The sequence below is a fragment of the Pleurodeles waltl genome, chromosome 4_2 (genome assembly GCF_031143425.1).
Source record: "Pleurodeles waltl isolate 20211129_DDA chromosome 4_2, aPleWal1.hap1.20221129, whole genome shotgun sequence".
Taxonomy (NCBI): domain Eukaryota; kingdom Metazoa; phylum Chordata; class Amphibia; order Caudata; family Salamandridae; genus Pleurodeles; species Pleurodeles waltl.
The window spans coordinates 364,892,862-364,910,400 of NC_090443.1; the positions used below are offsets into that span (position 1 = coordinate 364,892,862).

The 17,539-nt window shown below is 42.4% G+C and overlaps 1 protein-coding gene across 1 annotated transcript in view; it reads left to right on the top strand.

Annotated features, from left to right (window-relative positions):
* Positions 1–17,539, top strand: part of LOC138292721 (guanylyl cyclase C-like) — a 453,160-nt gene that overhangs the window by 310,000 nt on the left and 125,621 nt on the right. Inside the window, exon 16 of the mRNA XM_069231453.1 lies at positions 5,723–5,809. Coding sequence (XP_069087554.1) covers positions 5,723–5,809 — 87 coding nt within the window. The remainder of the gene's footprint in view (positions 1–5,722; positions 5,810–17,539) is intronic.

Below are 17,539 nucleotides of genomic sequence, written 5' to 3' on the forward strand. Positions count from 1 at the left end.
TCAAATTTCAGGCAAAACAAAAGATGGGTTAAATTAGAGAGTACCGTTTCATCATTTTAATGAACTGTTGGAAATGGTGGATGACAGGAACTATAGGTATTCAGCTAAGGCATTTAGAAGCCGTCTCTGCTAACTTTGCTAGATAGCAGAAGTTTATAAATAAGAGGAAACAGAAACTTATGATGCCTTTCCTCACTGCACCGAAGATCCAGTTTTCTTGGGACCTGATATTAATTGGGTAATACCTCAGCATAAAAGAGGTGAGGCAGAGAGTCTTCGATTCAGAGTTGAACTTCTGGACCGCTTTATTTAGGGAGGAGCCATACATGCTGGGGCTTTGAAAGTCGGTAGTCTAGTTGGTATGTGAATGGCTGCTTTCGGTGGCGTCATACATGTTCCATGGCCTTGCACTTCAAAGCCGGCCTAGCGGAGAAGGTGTGTCCTTTACTGTCAACCCCATATATATGTAGAATGGTCGAAAGTGATGTGTTAAAGAGACAGTTGCACAAAAGAAAAATAAGGTGAAGGCGCGAGAAAGGTAATAAATAGGCATCTGAGAAAGACAGAGGAGGTGAAAGGTGTGTGAGAGAGGTAAAGAGATAGGCAGTTGAGACAGCTGAGAAAAAGAGACAGGAAAAAGATAGGTGAGTGATAGAGGGCGATAAATAGACGGAGACAGGTGACAAAGAGGCAACTATGAGAAAGAGAGAGCCAGTTACAGAAGCAAGAGAGAAGAAATATGTGATAAAGAGATGCACAAATTAGACATACACTCCTGACATAGAGGGAGGGTGAGACAGGCGAACGATTGCAATAACGAGAGAAGTGAGAGACAACTGAGGGAGTTGGGCGAGGGAAACAAGCGAGAGGTGATAAAGAGACAGGTGGTAAAGAGACATATAGGCAGCAGAAAATGACAGAAGTGATAACAAGACCGATACAGAAGTTGCTGAGAGGCACAGAAAGAGAAAGAGGAGACATGAGAGTGAGAGACCGAGGGCTGATAAAAGACAGGTGGTGCTAAAACTCAGAGGCAGGTAAAAATGAAGCAATTGAGAGAGTGAGGGGAGACAAAGTGGTAGTAAAGAGACTGCCTAAAAAAGACAGTTGAGAGCTAGGGAGGCAGGTGAGAGTGAGGTGCTAAAGAGATTCAAAGATGTGGAAGAGACCACCGAGAAAGACAGGTGAGACAGTTGTGATTAAACAGCAGAGACAGATAAGAAGGAGACAGCTGAGAGAGAGAGAACGAAAGTGAGAGAGAGATGTGGGACAAGGAGACAGTTTAGAAGGTGGCACCTCACACAGAGGGAGGGTGAGACAGTTGAAAGACAGTGCAGTAATAAAGAGACAGATGAGATAGAGAGAAAATTGGGAGAGGGAAGCAAGTGAGTGGTGAGGCAGAAGGGTGATAAGGAGAGAGGGGACAGCTGAGAGAGTTGATAACTAGACATAGGGCCTCATTATGAGTTTGGCCAAACTCAGGGTGGCGGTCGGACCACCGCACTTCTGGTGGTCCGACCGCCAGATTACAACCCTGGCAGTCAGACCACCAGGGGACCGCTGCCACCACCAGGATCACGGATCCCGATGGGATGGCAGCGGTCAGAGTCGTGGTCAGCCACAACAGTGCCTATGGCAGCACTGCTGAGCCAATTACGAGTCCATTTTCGCCAGCCCATGGAAAGGCTGGCGGAAAGTCAGTGCTGGGGGCCATGGGGAGGGGGGGCCTGCACTCCCATTGCCCATAGCATGGGCAGTGCAAGGTCCCCCGCCACATCATCCCAGTCCGCATTCCGAGGGTGCTGTTGTGCGACGGTATTGGCCTTGCCTCCCTTAAGGGAGCCGAGGCCAATGCAGTGCCACTGTTTCCGCCGGGTTGACCAACGGAAATGATGTAACACGATTTTTCAGTGGGTCAGCCAGGTGGAAACAATGTAATATGACGGGGGTGAGGCCGCCGGTATGACGGCAGTCTCACCCCTACGGCTTTGGCATTCCACGTGACCGCCCGCCAAAGTCGTAATGAAGCCCATAGACTGGTAAGGAAGAGGCAGCTAAGAGACACACACAGAGTAAGGAGAGAGAGAAGATACAAAAGGCTAATAAAGAGAAGGCAGGTTATAACAAAATAATCTTCTCTTCAAAAACAGCCCCAATTGATCTTCCAATCTTTGCTTAGACATCACCTTCAATAAGAGGCAATATAAAGAAGTAAGCTAGTGCTCTGAAGTGGCATCGGAGATTTGCAGTACTGTATGATGCTGCTAATATATGTACATATAGAACAAAACCCAAAATGATGTACTTTTATTGCACTTTGTTTTTATGTTGTTATATATGCCTTTGAGGTCTGGTGCAGAAAAATACCTCAAAAAAGTAACAGAGTGGCCTTTGGGTAAGCCCCACACCCATTGGTTTCTTTGGATCACCACAATATCTTTGAGACCCCCACTAATTGGCTATTAGGTTACAATTATGCCCCCTAGGCTGTGCTTTTATTGCAATGCATGGGGTGTGTTGTTGTCATGAGCAACCGGGGAGGGGGGGGACTATTTGATGAATGCAGAAGCCATTTTCCTACTTCCGACACACAAACACCATATTTCTTGTGATAAACAAAAGATATGAAAATGCACTGCACAGTTTGTTAGATATTGTTTTGCAATATTTGTCACTGAGCCATCTTAAAGTGCTTCCATTTGTTAAGAACTGCATCAACAATTGTTCTCTTACAACGATATCAGAGCAGTTTGGGAAGCAAAGCTTCGTATTTTTCATGTTTTTAGCAGTGTTGATCTTAATCTAGACTTTGGTGGTAGATCAAGCCGTCTTCTTGCTTCTTTTACATTAGGATTGCGTTTATTTTGGACTTATTTTTGTAGTACAAGAATTTGCTTCAGTCTTTAATTCTTATAGGGTTGTGCTTGATTTGGGCTTCTCTCAGCACAGATTGTTTTAGATTTGTTTTCTGACAGGAATTCGTCTTGTTTTTCTTTTGCATCATTGGTGATGTTGCACCTTAACGTATTTAAAAGAACATTTTGCAACTAATGTAGCTTTACCTGAATGTGACTTTCCCTTAGATTAAAGTGTTTCCACAGATGTACTGATTTGCTGCAAGAGTGATTTTGCATCACAAAATCCCTTTGCACCTAAAAGTGAGTTTGCATACTTAGTCTGTGCCATGTTTTTCATTCCCTAAACTTGCACGTCTGATGTTTCTTTAGTGCCCTGAGCTAGTGGCCGTGGTACAATGTATCATTGCAAGTGCTGGCAATACAATATAGGGTACAAACATAGGAAGTGCAAAAAGAGGAACGTTGCACAGACATAGCACAAGTAGTCTTTGTATGTTTGTGCATGCCTGTGTTTGCATGCATTAACAAATTAAAGCCAGACCAGTTGGCTTTGCCAATGCTTGTCGATATCCATAGGGAGTTTCGGTTGCTTCAAGCAACAGATCTGTTTGTATTCTTTAGACCGTGTCTTCCTCCATCTTCTGTCTGCCTTTCTACAGGTCTGCCTTTACTGTCATAGTGACAAATTAAGTCAGGGGTTAGCCTCCTGTTTTTCATCTTGGCTTGCTTTCTCAAAAACATTAAACGTTCAGTCTTCTGTCCACGGTTTTAAAAAAAATCAAAGACTCTCCCTCATAATTTCTAGTCCTAAAAACAAGTCCGGGTCTGCCAATTTTGTTTGAAGCTGCATGTATCCATGTTCAACTATTTATAAATACATCCTAACTTGCATAGGGGATCCTTTCTGATCTTGTGTCTTCCCTTCTCCTGGGGGAAAGAAAATCATTTGTTTATGTGAAGAATAGCAATTGATGGTTCGAGCTGGAGAACACCCTTTTTGTTTCGGGAATTGGTCTTCTCTCCATTGTATCACCCAGTCTAGTTCAGTGGTAGCGTGTAACCTTTAGAAGTACTGGAGCAGGCATACACGCGCATTCTTACTTCCACCCATCCACAAGCCACACACTTGCACAAGCACACACGCGCACACATGCTCACACCAATCCTTCACAAGCACACACGCTTGTACATACTCATATTCATCCATTCACCAGCACAGATACACACACATACGCTCACACTCACCCATTCACAAGCACATACACGCAAACACCTGCACTCATGCAAAAATAGATACATTCATACCCACACAAGCACTCAAATTTTCAATAAGGCATTTACTGGGACACAATGGTGATGACATGATCAGCAGGTGGTGCGAGGGAGACGCACAATAACTCATTGTGTAGACTTCTAGAGGGAAAGCAGGAAAAGGGTTACCCAATGAGAGTAGGACTTACCTAATTGATACGGAGTGTGGTGGGGGTTATTGAGATTTGCTGAGTGTACCCCACTCTGTGACAAGTTAGGTAAGGATGATGTAAGACGTCACTGGTAGACAGTCACCCACTTCTCCCCATCATCATGAGAGGGAGAATCCTCACAGGGCTTTGCTGAGATGATGATGCCACTGCCCTCAGGCCTGTGAGATCCCTGCACCCATAGTGAGGGTCTGTTTCTGGCCTAGTTGATGCGCCTCTGGTCAAGTTGATTCCCACCAATGTGCACAGCTTGACATATATAATGTAGTAAGTCCAGCACTTCCAGAATTATATGGGTAGGGCTATGAGGATGATTCTTTAAATGCATACATTAATATTGAATAGCATTACTATTGTGTTAGAATACCTTTTAATCTATTCAGGGAGTTAGCAGAATACTGTAGAAAACTGTCTGCTAGCCCCTTCCCTCAGTAATTATTGCCTAACAAAAAGAGGCATTGTAACCAGATTTTTTTCACAACTAGATGTTCAAAATAAATGTTGAGTTCAATGTTCAACTTTTGGCTTTTAATGCAGCGTGAATTAACAACCAAGCTCCTACCACTCTTTCCCTCAAGGTTCTTACAACCTACATGAAAGTGTTGTAGAACTAATGTGTCCAGCAAACCCCTCCATCTAGACTCAAGAAAGATTTCTGTAATACCCAAGAAATCAGATTTCATTTAACCAGACGACCATGCAACAAAACAGCCTTGTTAACTGAGGATCTAACATTTAGAACCCCATCCTTGGTCAGCTGGTTTAGTGGTTGCCTCATCCTCTCCTCTCCTCCTCTGTAAGTGTGGTAGAAGCAGAGCAAGCAGTTAACTTTTCTCAGTAAAATAGTCAAGTGTATGATAAAATAGCTCTCTCAAGAAGAAGAGACCCTTAAAAACATGTTTTTAACATCCACCGGCAATCACAGCCAAAAGCTCAGGGAATATTACTTTTAATACGATTGCTAAGGATTCCGTGTTTTGTCATCTTACGGTCTTCATAAAGGAAGGGTAAGCTGGGTTGTTCTCTCTGTATTTTTCAGGCAAAACTTTCAATCAGGAAAAACACCAGCAGACCAAAAATGGACCTTGAATGAATTCTCTTGAAAAAAATTCCTTGTTGAGTTACCAGCGCCTGCGCTCAGTACCTTTCCTCCCTTAAGAAAGGTGTTACATACCATTAATACTGACAAATAATAAAACATTACCTTTCACACATGTATATACTTATTATCGTCCCACCACCAAGCTCCTCCTCTTCGTGAGACTTTTCTAGGTTCCGTTAGCCATTTTTACATACATTGGGGAAAAGAACCAGTCATTTTGTATTGCATGAGAAGAACAGTTTTAATTCGGTGACCTTCAACTGTCTTTTCTCACTTTTTAGGATGTCCTTAACGATAGAATATCTTATCCTGATGGCACCTTCATGGACTGGGAGTTTAAAATATCGGTGTTGTACGACATTGCCAAGGTAAGCGGAGACCTAGAGATAGAGAAGGAAATGACGGAGTCATCAACATTTATGTCATGATTCTCATGCTGCCTGCTTACAGATATTGGTTCAATTTCTTTTACTTTATGTCAAGAGGAAGCAAATCCTGAAGCAAAGCTGCCTTTTTCAGGGGATCTGCTTGCCACTGCCACTTACTAAAAAACAAACAGTGAATAGCAGACGGACTTCTGTGAGATTACTAGCCTGCACAGGAGTCACAGCATATTTGTTATAGTCCTAACCAAAAGCCTGACCCTGTTCTGATTAGTTGAAAGTATGGTCAATCAGAATGTAGAAACTACAGAAATCGTACTGGCCACCATTTCAACCATAACATATTCCTGTGTTAGAACTATCCTGATTAGCTATTGGCATCCTATCAGTATCAGTAGATAGTCCACATCTCTCTGAACCACACACCAACACAAAAGAGTGACAGCTACAAAACCATGTGCTTATTTATGTCCAGGCACAAAATCCATACTTTTCCCAAGTCTGCCTTCTAACCTCTCTCATGGTTTCACCAAAACAACAGGTCCATGCTCAGATGAAATGAGGGTCATCAGAATCATAATACAGACTGAAACATTTGTGTCCATCAGCATTGAGAATCTCTGCCTCTAGACGTGCTGCATTTCCAGACATAAGAGGCCATCATTTGGCAATAATCTCTTACCCCCCTTTGCTTAGTTATCTCCCTGACTGATTCCTTTGTTGATTAACTCGGTCAGGATGCCTACTTTGATTTGTAAATTTGTGAATCATCTTCACATTTGAATTTCTATATTGCCAATTCACTGAACATATACACATCAGAAAAGTAAGCTACAGAATCCATCTTTAATTTCCTTATTTTCATTCCACTTTTCTTACTTTAATTTCAATTAATGGTAAACTTATTAAATTGTGTTCAGCTATGTTGCTTTACATTATAAGTACACTTGAAAAACCTTCACTGTATCTTTTAATTATTTGCCAAATATGTCAGAGGCATCAAAGATGAAAACTTGTCAGTGGAAGTGTGGCTGCTCTGAGTTCATTTGCACAATATTAATTAGCATTATGTGTGTTAGCACATCAGTGTGTGTATAAGTTTGCCTGATGTCTTCCTGGGTCCTCTCTGTTAGGGTCAATGATCATACATTAAGTTCCTTGCCTGATCCTGGTCACCAGTGTTGTGTGGGTTAACTTACCTCCTTTGTCTACAGTGCCGGAACTGATGACCCAAATGATGAATTAGAATTACATTCATATGCCTACAGGTAACCTACTTCCTGTCGTACTGTCAGATGGTTTCCCCATGTCCTGGGGCACCTAGAGGTTACTGGAAAGTACTTGTGGTGGCTTCTGTAGTATACTAGTATGCCACCTGGAACTGAGTACTATTGCACTATAATGGGGATCCCTGCGGGAACACCCTAGTCAATAAGTACCTGGGAGTGCCGTCTCCTTTGGATAATATTGCTTAAATTTAACCTAACGTCTGCAAACAAACTTTCGCAGTTTGCCTCACGTCACTAAGATGTTCATAACTCTGGGAAAATGTGTTGGATTTACACAAAATGAGCATATGGGAGTATGTCTTATGCATGATTGTATAGTGATGACTTAATGTACATTAAATTTAATAAATGCAATAAAATTCAAGTTTTCACAATTAAAAGCTTTCTTTCAACTTAATGCAACACAGTACAAAGAACTGCCGAATACAACCTTCTATCTGTTAGCTTCGTCAAGTCAATTCCCTACTCCTACCCCTAATTCCCTTAGGCCCATATTTATACTTTTTGATGCAAAACTGCGCTAACGCAGTTTTGCGTCAAAAAAATTAGCGCCGGCTAGCGCCATTCTGAAGCGCCATGCGGGCGCCGTATTTATTGAATGACGTTAGCCGGCGTTAGCCGCCGGCGCCGTCTGGTGTGCGTTAAAAAAAACGACGTACACCAGGCAGCGCCGGCATAGGGGGATATGGGGCTTGGGCGTCAAGAAATGGGGCAAGTCAGGTTGAGGCAATTTTTTCGCCTCAACCCGATTTGCGCCATTTTTTTTCACTCCCAACCCCCATAGAAATGACTCCTGTCTTAGCAAAGACAGGAGTCATGCCCCCTTGCCCAATGGCCATGCCCAGGGGACTTCTGTCCCCTGGGCATGGTCATTGGGCATAGTGGCATGTAGGGGGGCACAAATCAGGCCCCCCTATGCCATAATTTAAAAAAAAAAAACACTTACCTGTACTTACCTTAATGTCCCTGGGATGGGTCCCTCCAGCCTTGGGTGTCCTCCTGGGGTGGGCAAGGGTGACAGGGGGTGTCCCTGGGGGCATGGGAGGGCACCTCTGGGCTCCTTCAGAGCCCACAGGTCCCTTAACGCCTGCCTTTTGCAGGCGCTAAAAAACGGCGCAAAAGCGGCCGTACATCATTTTTTTTTACCCTCCCACTCCCGGGCGTGAATTTTGCCCGGGAGTATAAATCCGACGTACATGCCTCGGAGTCGATTTTTTAGACGGGAACGCCTACCTTGCATATAATTAACGCAAAGTAGGTGTCCACGCTAAAAAATGACGCTAACTCCATGGACTTTGGCGCTAGACGCGTCTAACGCCAAAGTATAAATATGGAGTTAGTTTTGCGTCGAAATTTCGTCAAAAAAAACGACGCAATTCCGGCGCAAACGGAGTATAAATATGCCCCTTAGTACTTCATTCAGTTGCAATATAGAGTTGTATTCCATGTCTATTTTGTATGTTGGTTACAGTAATCTTTTTGTTATTTAGAGACAGGGCCACAATTTAAAGCATAATCGCAGTGTTCAGCCACAGGAATGCTTCGGAAATAAACAAGAAATCTTCAGCACTAAAAAAAATAACTGAAAGAAACCTGCACGATATTTATCAAATATACATTTTGCATTACACTGTCTTTCATTCATAATTTTCACAATTCGGTGTAGATTTTTCTAAAGAACAAACTTTTTTGTGCTGAGTTACATGTTTCTGTGTTTGAGCTATCTATGTCATACAAATTCTAGACAACAAACTAAAAAAATCTGTTCATTCATTCATATGCAGATCTAAAACGAAATAGCAAGTCAAGCCAGTTTAGGACGCAAAATGCAATTTAGTCATTTTGTGATATATTTTAGAGCAAAATGCGTCCTCCCATCAGTTTTTGACACAAGGACCAATGTACTTTGCTCCAAAAAAAGTTGTGTGAAAAATACATTTGCCACTCATAAACAACAGCCACTCATGTTCTGTTTGTTCACGCTGTTTCTGTGCTCCTGTGCTAGAATTTTGCTGCAAACAGCAGAGATAGACTTAGGGTAACAGGATATTTTCAGGAATTTTATGTGACAAGCATAACTCGGATTTCCCAAAGTTACACGAATTACGTGGCATAATTTAATAAAAAATTTTGCCCAGGCCCACTCAGGGCACAATTCACCAATGTAAAATCACACTTCTGTGTTTCGTATACATAAAGGTATTTAATGAGTGGTATCTTCACGACTGCATCATAGGATAGTCATAAACTTTGAATGATTTCCTGCAGGGAACACCTTCTTTAATATATATGTACATGTTAGGAAAATAAACTTGAAGAATGTTCATCACTGGAAATGATTTTCCATAAAGTCTCAGTGTAGTCTGTCAGTGATGTATTATCTTTCTGAAAGTTGTAGAAGAATTGTTGAAAAACTCTAATATAGCCTTTAAATGCTCAACCCTTTGTCATGGAAAAAGGTTCCCTGTGTACAAACAGCATGAAGAGAAAATGCAGGCTGATAGGCTACCACTGACAGGAGCTAAAAAAGAAGCCTGTACATACAAGAACCTCAGGAGCACTCTATTCCACAATGCACAGTAGTGGCGGTTTGCCTGTGAATGTCAGTTCTTTTTTTCTGGCTCTTTCAGCTAGGATTGCTGAACACCTCTGGTGTTTTTCAGACCTTGAAAATATTTTCTCTTGATATTCAGCACTTGTAAAAAAAAAAGATCTAAAAAATGTAACATCCCCTTTGTCAAGTAAATTCATTTTTTCTATTCCTGACAAGAATGCCTTCACTTTTCCCCAAATGCCCATTGTGTGGAAGAAAGAAGGTGAGCTCAGATGCTCATAAAGTCTGTGTGGTGTGTCTTTCACTTTCACACCACACAAAAGGATGTGACGATTGTCAAAAAATGTCCAAAAGGATGCTTAAGGGCAGAGAGGGCATCAGACTGTGTGGTTTGATGCAAGACATGAAGGTAAAAGAAGTGAGAAAGAAAAGAAAAAGCATGGAAAAATCGTCCTCCCACTAATCTTTGGAAAAGTGTTGTAACAGGTATGGACTCCCACAGAGGGAGATCTCAAGTCAGGAAATCTCCTTCTCGACAACGGCATCAACGCCACTCTAATCTATGCCATTCACGGACATCAAGAACATCAATATCGCCTTGGAGAGGTTTGGCCTTGTCTTGTTCGCCATCCAAGGAAGGGTCAATGTCGACACACCATCATCACTGCTCGGCGTCCTAATCGGAGGCAAGATTGTTATCACCACTGTCAATGCTGAAGACCATGACAATGCCACCTTCACTGCTGTCACATTTTCAGTCAGCGTCAAAAAGTCACGATCAAGAACCCACCGTACATTGTCAAAGTCACATCACTCAACGTCAAAGACGTAGACTGATTGGACATCAAAAACACATCTTTATCTATCAACAACGCCAATTCCAGCAAAGAAGTCTTGCATGATGTCAATCTCACCTCTCTCGACATCAAGAGTACCTCAAGTCAGCCTATTCTCTTCTCTAGAATGGTCAAGGACTCCTTCTACTCATTCATCTGTCTCTCAGCACCCAGAGGGCTCAGTTGGCTCAATTGGATACTTTGCTTCCTCCTATAAGGCCCAGAATACCAGCGGACAATCCTTTACAGATTCCCGTATGCCCTTTGGATCTGTCTCCAGTGGAAAGGTTTTCAAAAGCCATGTCCATGATTCCTATTAGAAAATGGAAAGTTCCATCTTCGATTAGAACTCACCACCAGGGATGCCTTCTGATACAGGATTCATGACCCTCTCACGCTCCAGATCAAAGTCAAGATCAAGATCACCTTATTCCACCTCAAATTTCCTTTGATGGAGAGAGTATCATCAATCTAGACAAAAAGTGTACAGTTAGTGCAGCAAGTCAAACCAACTCTCCATCAGATAGCATCCCTTCTGGGATTAATGGCATCCTACATAATCATAGTTCTAAATGCACTACTCTTCATTAGACCTTTACAGATTTGCCTAAAGGATCAGTGGTCACAAAGAACGTGTTGTTGGTAAGGTTGAATATGCGTAACAGAGAGTGCACGTCAGTCTCTCACCTGGTGGACCAAATCTCACAGGACTACCCTTTTAGAAGTAAACACCCTCACACACTATCATGATAGATGCCTCACTATCAGGATGGGGTGCACATACGGACCACGTCACAATTCAAGGGCGTTGGTCTCAAAATGAGTCTTATCACATACATTTGTTAGAGCTCAAAGCTGTACACGTAGCTCTCAAGCCTTTTCTTCTGTCTCTCACTTCCAAAGATCTGATGTCTCAAACAGGCAATACCACTACTATGTACTATGTCAACAAACAATGCGGAACAAGACAATTATAACTCCAAGCTCAGTCAACGTGGCATTGGGAACTAGCAAGAGGGTTATCAATTACAGCCTTCCAGATTCTGGTAATCCAAAACGTAGAAGCAGACTTCCTCAGTCAGTTTCACAAAGAAAATCTCAAGTGGGTTCTCAAAGAGGAGGTAGTAAAAGACATCTTCAAGGAATGGGGGTACCAAAGTTAGATTTATTTGCCACAGTACAAAACAAAAAAAGCAGAGACTTTATGTTCAGGGTGCCAGAACCACAGTCTCTGGGCAATACCCTTTTGATAAACTGGTCAACTCCATGTTTCTGAGCTTTTCCACCTATTCCACTCATGCCACAAGTAATCAAGAAATGATGTAAATCAAAGATCAGAATAATTCTAATTGCACCGGATTATCCATAGCACATCACAGGTGCCATCCATTCAGGCCGGATCTCCTATCCAGGCTTCAGGGCCAAGATTTGTATCCCATGATCCAATCCTTGATTTTGGCAGCATGCCTCCTGAAATCAATTGATACGGTTATCTAAATCTTCCCGAAGATTGTATGAACATTCTTAAAGACTCAAAGCAACCGTCAACACAATCATGGTATGCCCGCAAGTGGAAACGGTTTTGTATGTGGTGTTGAAACAACAGCCACAACCACTATTAATGAATAAGGGAATATCATTCTCCTGTACTTTCTTCATTTAGGCAGGTCATGTTTACAATCCTTGTCTATTAAGGCCCACTTAGCAGCTATTACTGCATACTGAAAATCTCCAAAGCAACCATCTTTCTTCAAGAGTCTTATGGTCAAAGATTTTTTGGAAGGACTTGAAAAAGTTTTTCCTCCATTTAGGAGACCTTCTCCTCCTTGGGAGTTAAACTTGGTACTATCAAAGGTGATGGGCCCACCATTGGAACCCATCCATTAATCAACATTATAACATTTGTCATGGAAAACGGCCTTTTTGATAGCCATTACCTCTGCACGTGAAACTAGTCAGTTACAGATTTTGTCATCTTCAGAACCATTCACAATTTTACATCATAAGAGAGAAGCTTTGCATGCACACCCTTCCTTTGTACCTAAAGTGGTCTCAGATTTTCATATTAGCCAATCTATCACAATTCCTACATTTTTTCCAAAAACTGCTAAAGCAGTGGAGAGACATCTGCATTCTCTTAATGTTAAAAGAGTGCTGTGTTTCTATTTAGATAAGTTGAAAGTTTTAAGGAAGTTGAGCCAACTTTTGATAAACTATGACTTTTTAAGACAAGGCTCAGCTACTTCAAAATAACCGATAGCAACATGAATAGTTTTGTGTATTTTTTGTGCTATCAAATTGCTAATACACGTTTGCCAGGCAAACCTAAAGCTCACTCTACAAGAGTGAGGGCAGCAGCCACAGCTTGGGTCAGACAGGTTCCAATCTTGGATATCTGTAAGGCAGCTACTTGGAGATCTGTACACACCATTACAAGACATTATTGTCTAGACAAAGACACTCAAACTGAAGCAAAGTTCAGGCAAAAAATGTTGAGGAATCTGTTTAAATAATTCCAGGATTTCGACTTGAGGTGATGGTTCACTTAAGTGCGACTATTAGAGCAAACGCATATAAGATACTTAGTGCATACTCATCCTTCAACTTGGTACTCTATTCAAAATGTATGACTTTCAATGAAGAGCCTACGATGCAGAAGGTAAATTGCATACCAGTAGTCCTAGTTCTGTATCATAGGTATCTTCATTGAAGTCAAAAACGACCCTCCCTCCTCCCCAACTGCCAGAGCATATGTATTGTGTTCTTCACGTAAAAACGAATGACACCCAGAGGCAAACTGCCACTACAGTGCATTGTGGGATTGGGTGCTTCTGAATTTCTTAAAGGTACAGGTTTTTTGAGCTCCTATCGGTGGTAGCCTATCAGGTTGCATTATCTCTTCATGCTGTTTGTACACAGGCAGCCTTTTTCCATGACAAAGAGTTGAGCATTCAAAGGCTATATTAGAGTTTTCCCACATTTCTTCAACAATTCAGGAGAAAAAGACATCGCTGAAAGCCTACACTCAGACTTTATGGAAATTTATTTTCAGTGATGAACAGTCTTCAATTTCATTTTCCTAAAGTGTAAATATATATTAAAGAAGGTGTCCCAGGATTCATGCAGGCTGTGAGAAATTATTCAATGTTTATGACTTCAATGAAGATACCTACCATGCAGAACTAGGACTTCAGGTGTGTAATGTTTCCTTCTTTTGCTTCTGCACTGCAGGGAGAGAGGGTCCCATAAAATTACATAATTTGAGTGGCATAAGCCTGGAACAGCATTGGAAATTGTGACTTTCTTTTTGGAGAATTTTTCAAGCATGTATGGTAATCAAGTCTTTCCCTATTACCCGTACCCACCAAACTACACAGGATTAAAGGTATCATCAACTCCTATGAGATCCAATTGACTCTCATTAAGTCTTTATGAGGGATTTCCAACATCAAGCCTGAAATAATATGAAGACACTCACATCTGTGGAGGCAGACCAGTGCAGGATCTCTTCTCATTTACCTGCCTAATGTCCTTATGGTACGCAGGTACCCCCAACTACTATAAAACTATATTAATTATAATTGTATTTAGCAGCTTGATAGTAAAAACATGCACAGTGTACCATTCAGGTGCTCCTACAGGAAGAAAAACATTCTTACAGGAAAGTGCTCAACCACCTCCAGCATCACCAGAATAGCTATTCAATGTCATTCTCGGCAGAGTCTCTCTCTCTCTCTCGCTCTCTTTTTCTCTCTCTCGCTCTCAAATGATTACTTTTCTGAGAGGCCACCAAGTGTCCTATCAGGGTAATGGGTTGGGAATTGCTGAGGAAATATCATCAGTCTGGGCTTAAACATTTCAGGTGGTGAAGTCTGCAAGCCATATTCCTCTGCATCTCATTGATAACATATAATACCCCTTTGGAAGATAGTTTTTAGAAAAACCTTTAATTTATGTAGGTGTACTATGTTTGTGCTATTCACAAAGTCCAAGTTAATAGTAAGTTTACAACTGTGGAGGTTTCTAAATTGGGGCGGAGAACTCCGACGTGGAAGAGACCTCATTTATACTTTATACGTCAATGATCCAAAGGCTGGCTACATTCATGACACCTTCACTATTACATCCGTTTGTAGGCTTAGGGTAAATTAACATAAAATGGAACATGTGAGTATTTTTGGAAAACATAGTCAGGGCAAGCCTTCAGTCAAGGTAAAAAAATATTACAAACAGTATGAAAAATTCTGTTCTATAATGGGGACACATGGATTTCTCCACAGCAAAATCTAAGGGGAAGACCCCCTCTTCTTTCTCAGAAAAGTGTATCCGTCTTAAAAGAAACATTTGGAAATTCGATTTGCAGTAGTATTACTTTTTTCAGGATTCTATTGCATTGTGAAGTTCACATCTTGGAAAAGATATTGGTCATCTCAGAAGCATAGGGTTAACACCATTCATTGCCTTCATCTGCCTCATTCGTCAATTTTCACAATAAGGTGTGTGATAAACATTATTGGTCTGAAATTCTTGGTCTTGAATACCTGATGCTTCAGTAATTCAGTTTGCTGGACATTGTGCTCAAGTACAGCTGTTTTTGGACATTGATCTGGTGGAATGTGCTCATTACTTTCAGTGACTAACGACAGGCATGTTAAATTATTTTAAAGTTGATTTGACAATTAAAACTTAAAATAGAGGCTCACGTACACCCTGCTGTACATTATGTTATTGCAAGATCCATGACATATAGAGGAATGAGGCCAAAGGCTGAGTTACTTTATAAGGGTATGGAACTTTGAGATGACTTGTAATATCCTTATCATATATGGAAGGGGGTACTTTATTCCTAAACATACATGGTAACATCATCACCTTTTCCACAATCCACTTAAAGCCTTGCTGCATAGCTCTTTCAATATGAAAGAGGGATCATGTTTGCAAACATGAAGATTAAAAATAGAGTCTGTTGTGCAAATTAAACATATCAAAAAGCAGGCTCTGGCAGCAGGCTTTGTGACCTCAAATGTTATTTCTTTATAGCTGGCGCATGGGTGTGTCACAAGTTGAAGTTTATAAAGAAATGTATGATGGAACCACGCATGTCTTAACAATGCGGTCAGAACAACGACTGGGTTATTTCCACGCATGCTTTTACAACTAATTTTTGTTGTAAAATCATGACTAGTAAAGGCATGTGTAGAAATGGCATGCAAAACGACATGCGTGGTTCTATCATACCACCCCCCACGCGCCCTGAGGCCCAAAACAACCCCACCCCTAAAACCGAAACTATCCCAACCTCCCCACTCGCCCTAAAAGCAAAACTATCCCAACACCCCCACCCTCACCCCAACAAAATAAAGTACCCCGACCTGCCCTAAATCTTTAAAAAAACTATCCGGACCCTATAAAAGTAAACTACCTCGACATCCCCTACCCGCCTGAGCCCTAAAAAAAAAACTATTCTGACTCCCTCACTCCTAAAAATAAACTACCCGACCACCCCACCCACCCTGAGCCCTAAAAAAAAAACGACCCCAACCCCCACCCCTAAAAACTAAACTACCACAATATCCCCCACTCGCCCTGAGCCCTAAAACCTTGCCCCTAATAAGTAAACTACCCCAAAAAGCCCTAAAAGAAATAAACTAATAAACTATCCCGACCCCCCCACCCTCCAACCCCTAAGAACTAAATTACCCCAAACCCCCACCCACCCTGAGCCGTAAAAAAAAAAAAAACAATCCCCACCCCTAAAAACTTTACCTAAAGTTCCCCAGCGCTCCCACCCACCCTAAGCCCTAAATCCACCCCACCGCTAAAAAAAAACTATCCACCAGTCCTACCCTAACCCCACTTACCTCACCATGTCCTCTCCCGATCCTTCCTCCTCTTCTCTCCTCCCTCCTCCCTCCCTTCCTTAACCGGTTCGGTGCCCAGGACGAGGTGATCTCATCCAAGGCGCCGGTTCACCTCATCCTGCTATGGCTCCCCCCAGTGGCCAGACACCCCCCTCCCCTGGGAAGGGATGGAAGGGGAATCGCTTCCCCTTCCACCCCTGGCCCCCGTACCCCCCGTGGCGTCTGATGACGTCAGGACCTCATCAGAGGCCTTCCCTCTGGCACTGGAAGCTCAGCTTCCAGCGCCCGATCGGAGGAGAAATGCAAAGCATTTCTCCTCTGATCACGTGGAGGGGGCAGAGAAGCCTGAAAGGAGAGGAAAGGCCTTTCCTCTCCTTTCAGGCTTCAAAGAAAAATTTCTGCTGCCCGATTGCGATGCAATTGGCCACCAGAAATGCCACTAGACACCAGGGATTTTTTTTTTTTGTTATTTGAAATAAGGGGAGCGGCCCCTTGGGCAAGGGCCGCTCTTCAGGGGGCAATTTATTTCTTGGCATTTATCGGCCGATCTGCCCCCGGGGGGGGCAGAAATCCACTAGACACCAGGGAAAATATTATTTATTGTTTTGTTTGGGTTTTTTTATGTTTGGGGAGCAACCCCTTAGGCGTTTCTGACTCCCCGATGCGATCGGGCAGCACAAATGCCACTAGACACCAGTCTAGTTATTTGAAATAAGGGGAGCGGCCCCTTTGGCAAGGGCCGCTCCTCGGGGGGGGAAATTTATTTCTTGCCATTTCTGCCCCCCCCCCCAGATCGGCCTAAAATTATTATATATGGCAGAAACCACTAGACACCAGGGAATATTTTTTTGTGGGGGCTATTTCAAGTAAGGGGAGCGGCCCCTTGGGCAAGGGCCACTCCCCGGGGGCAAATTATTTCTAGGCCATTTCTGTCCCCCAATATAATTAGGCAGATCTGCCCCAGTGGGGGCAGAAACCTCTAGACACTAGGGATATATATATTTTTTTTATTTACTTTATGTTTTTATGTATGGGGAGAGACCCCTTAGACAAGGGTCGCTCCCCTGGGGGGCAAATTGTATTTAGGCCATTTCTCCATTGGGGGCAGGTCAGCCTATTTTTGTTAGGCCAATCTGCCCCCAAAGGGGGCAGAAACCTCTAGACACCATGGATTG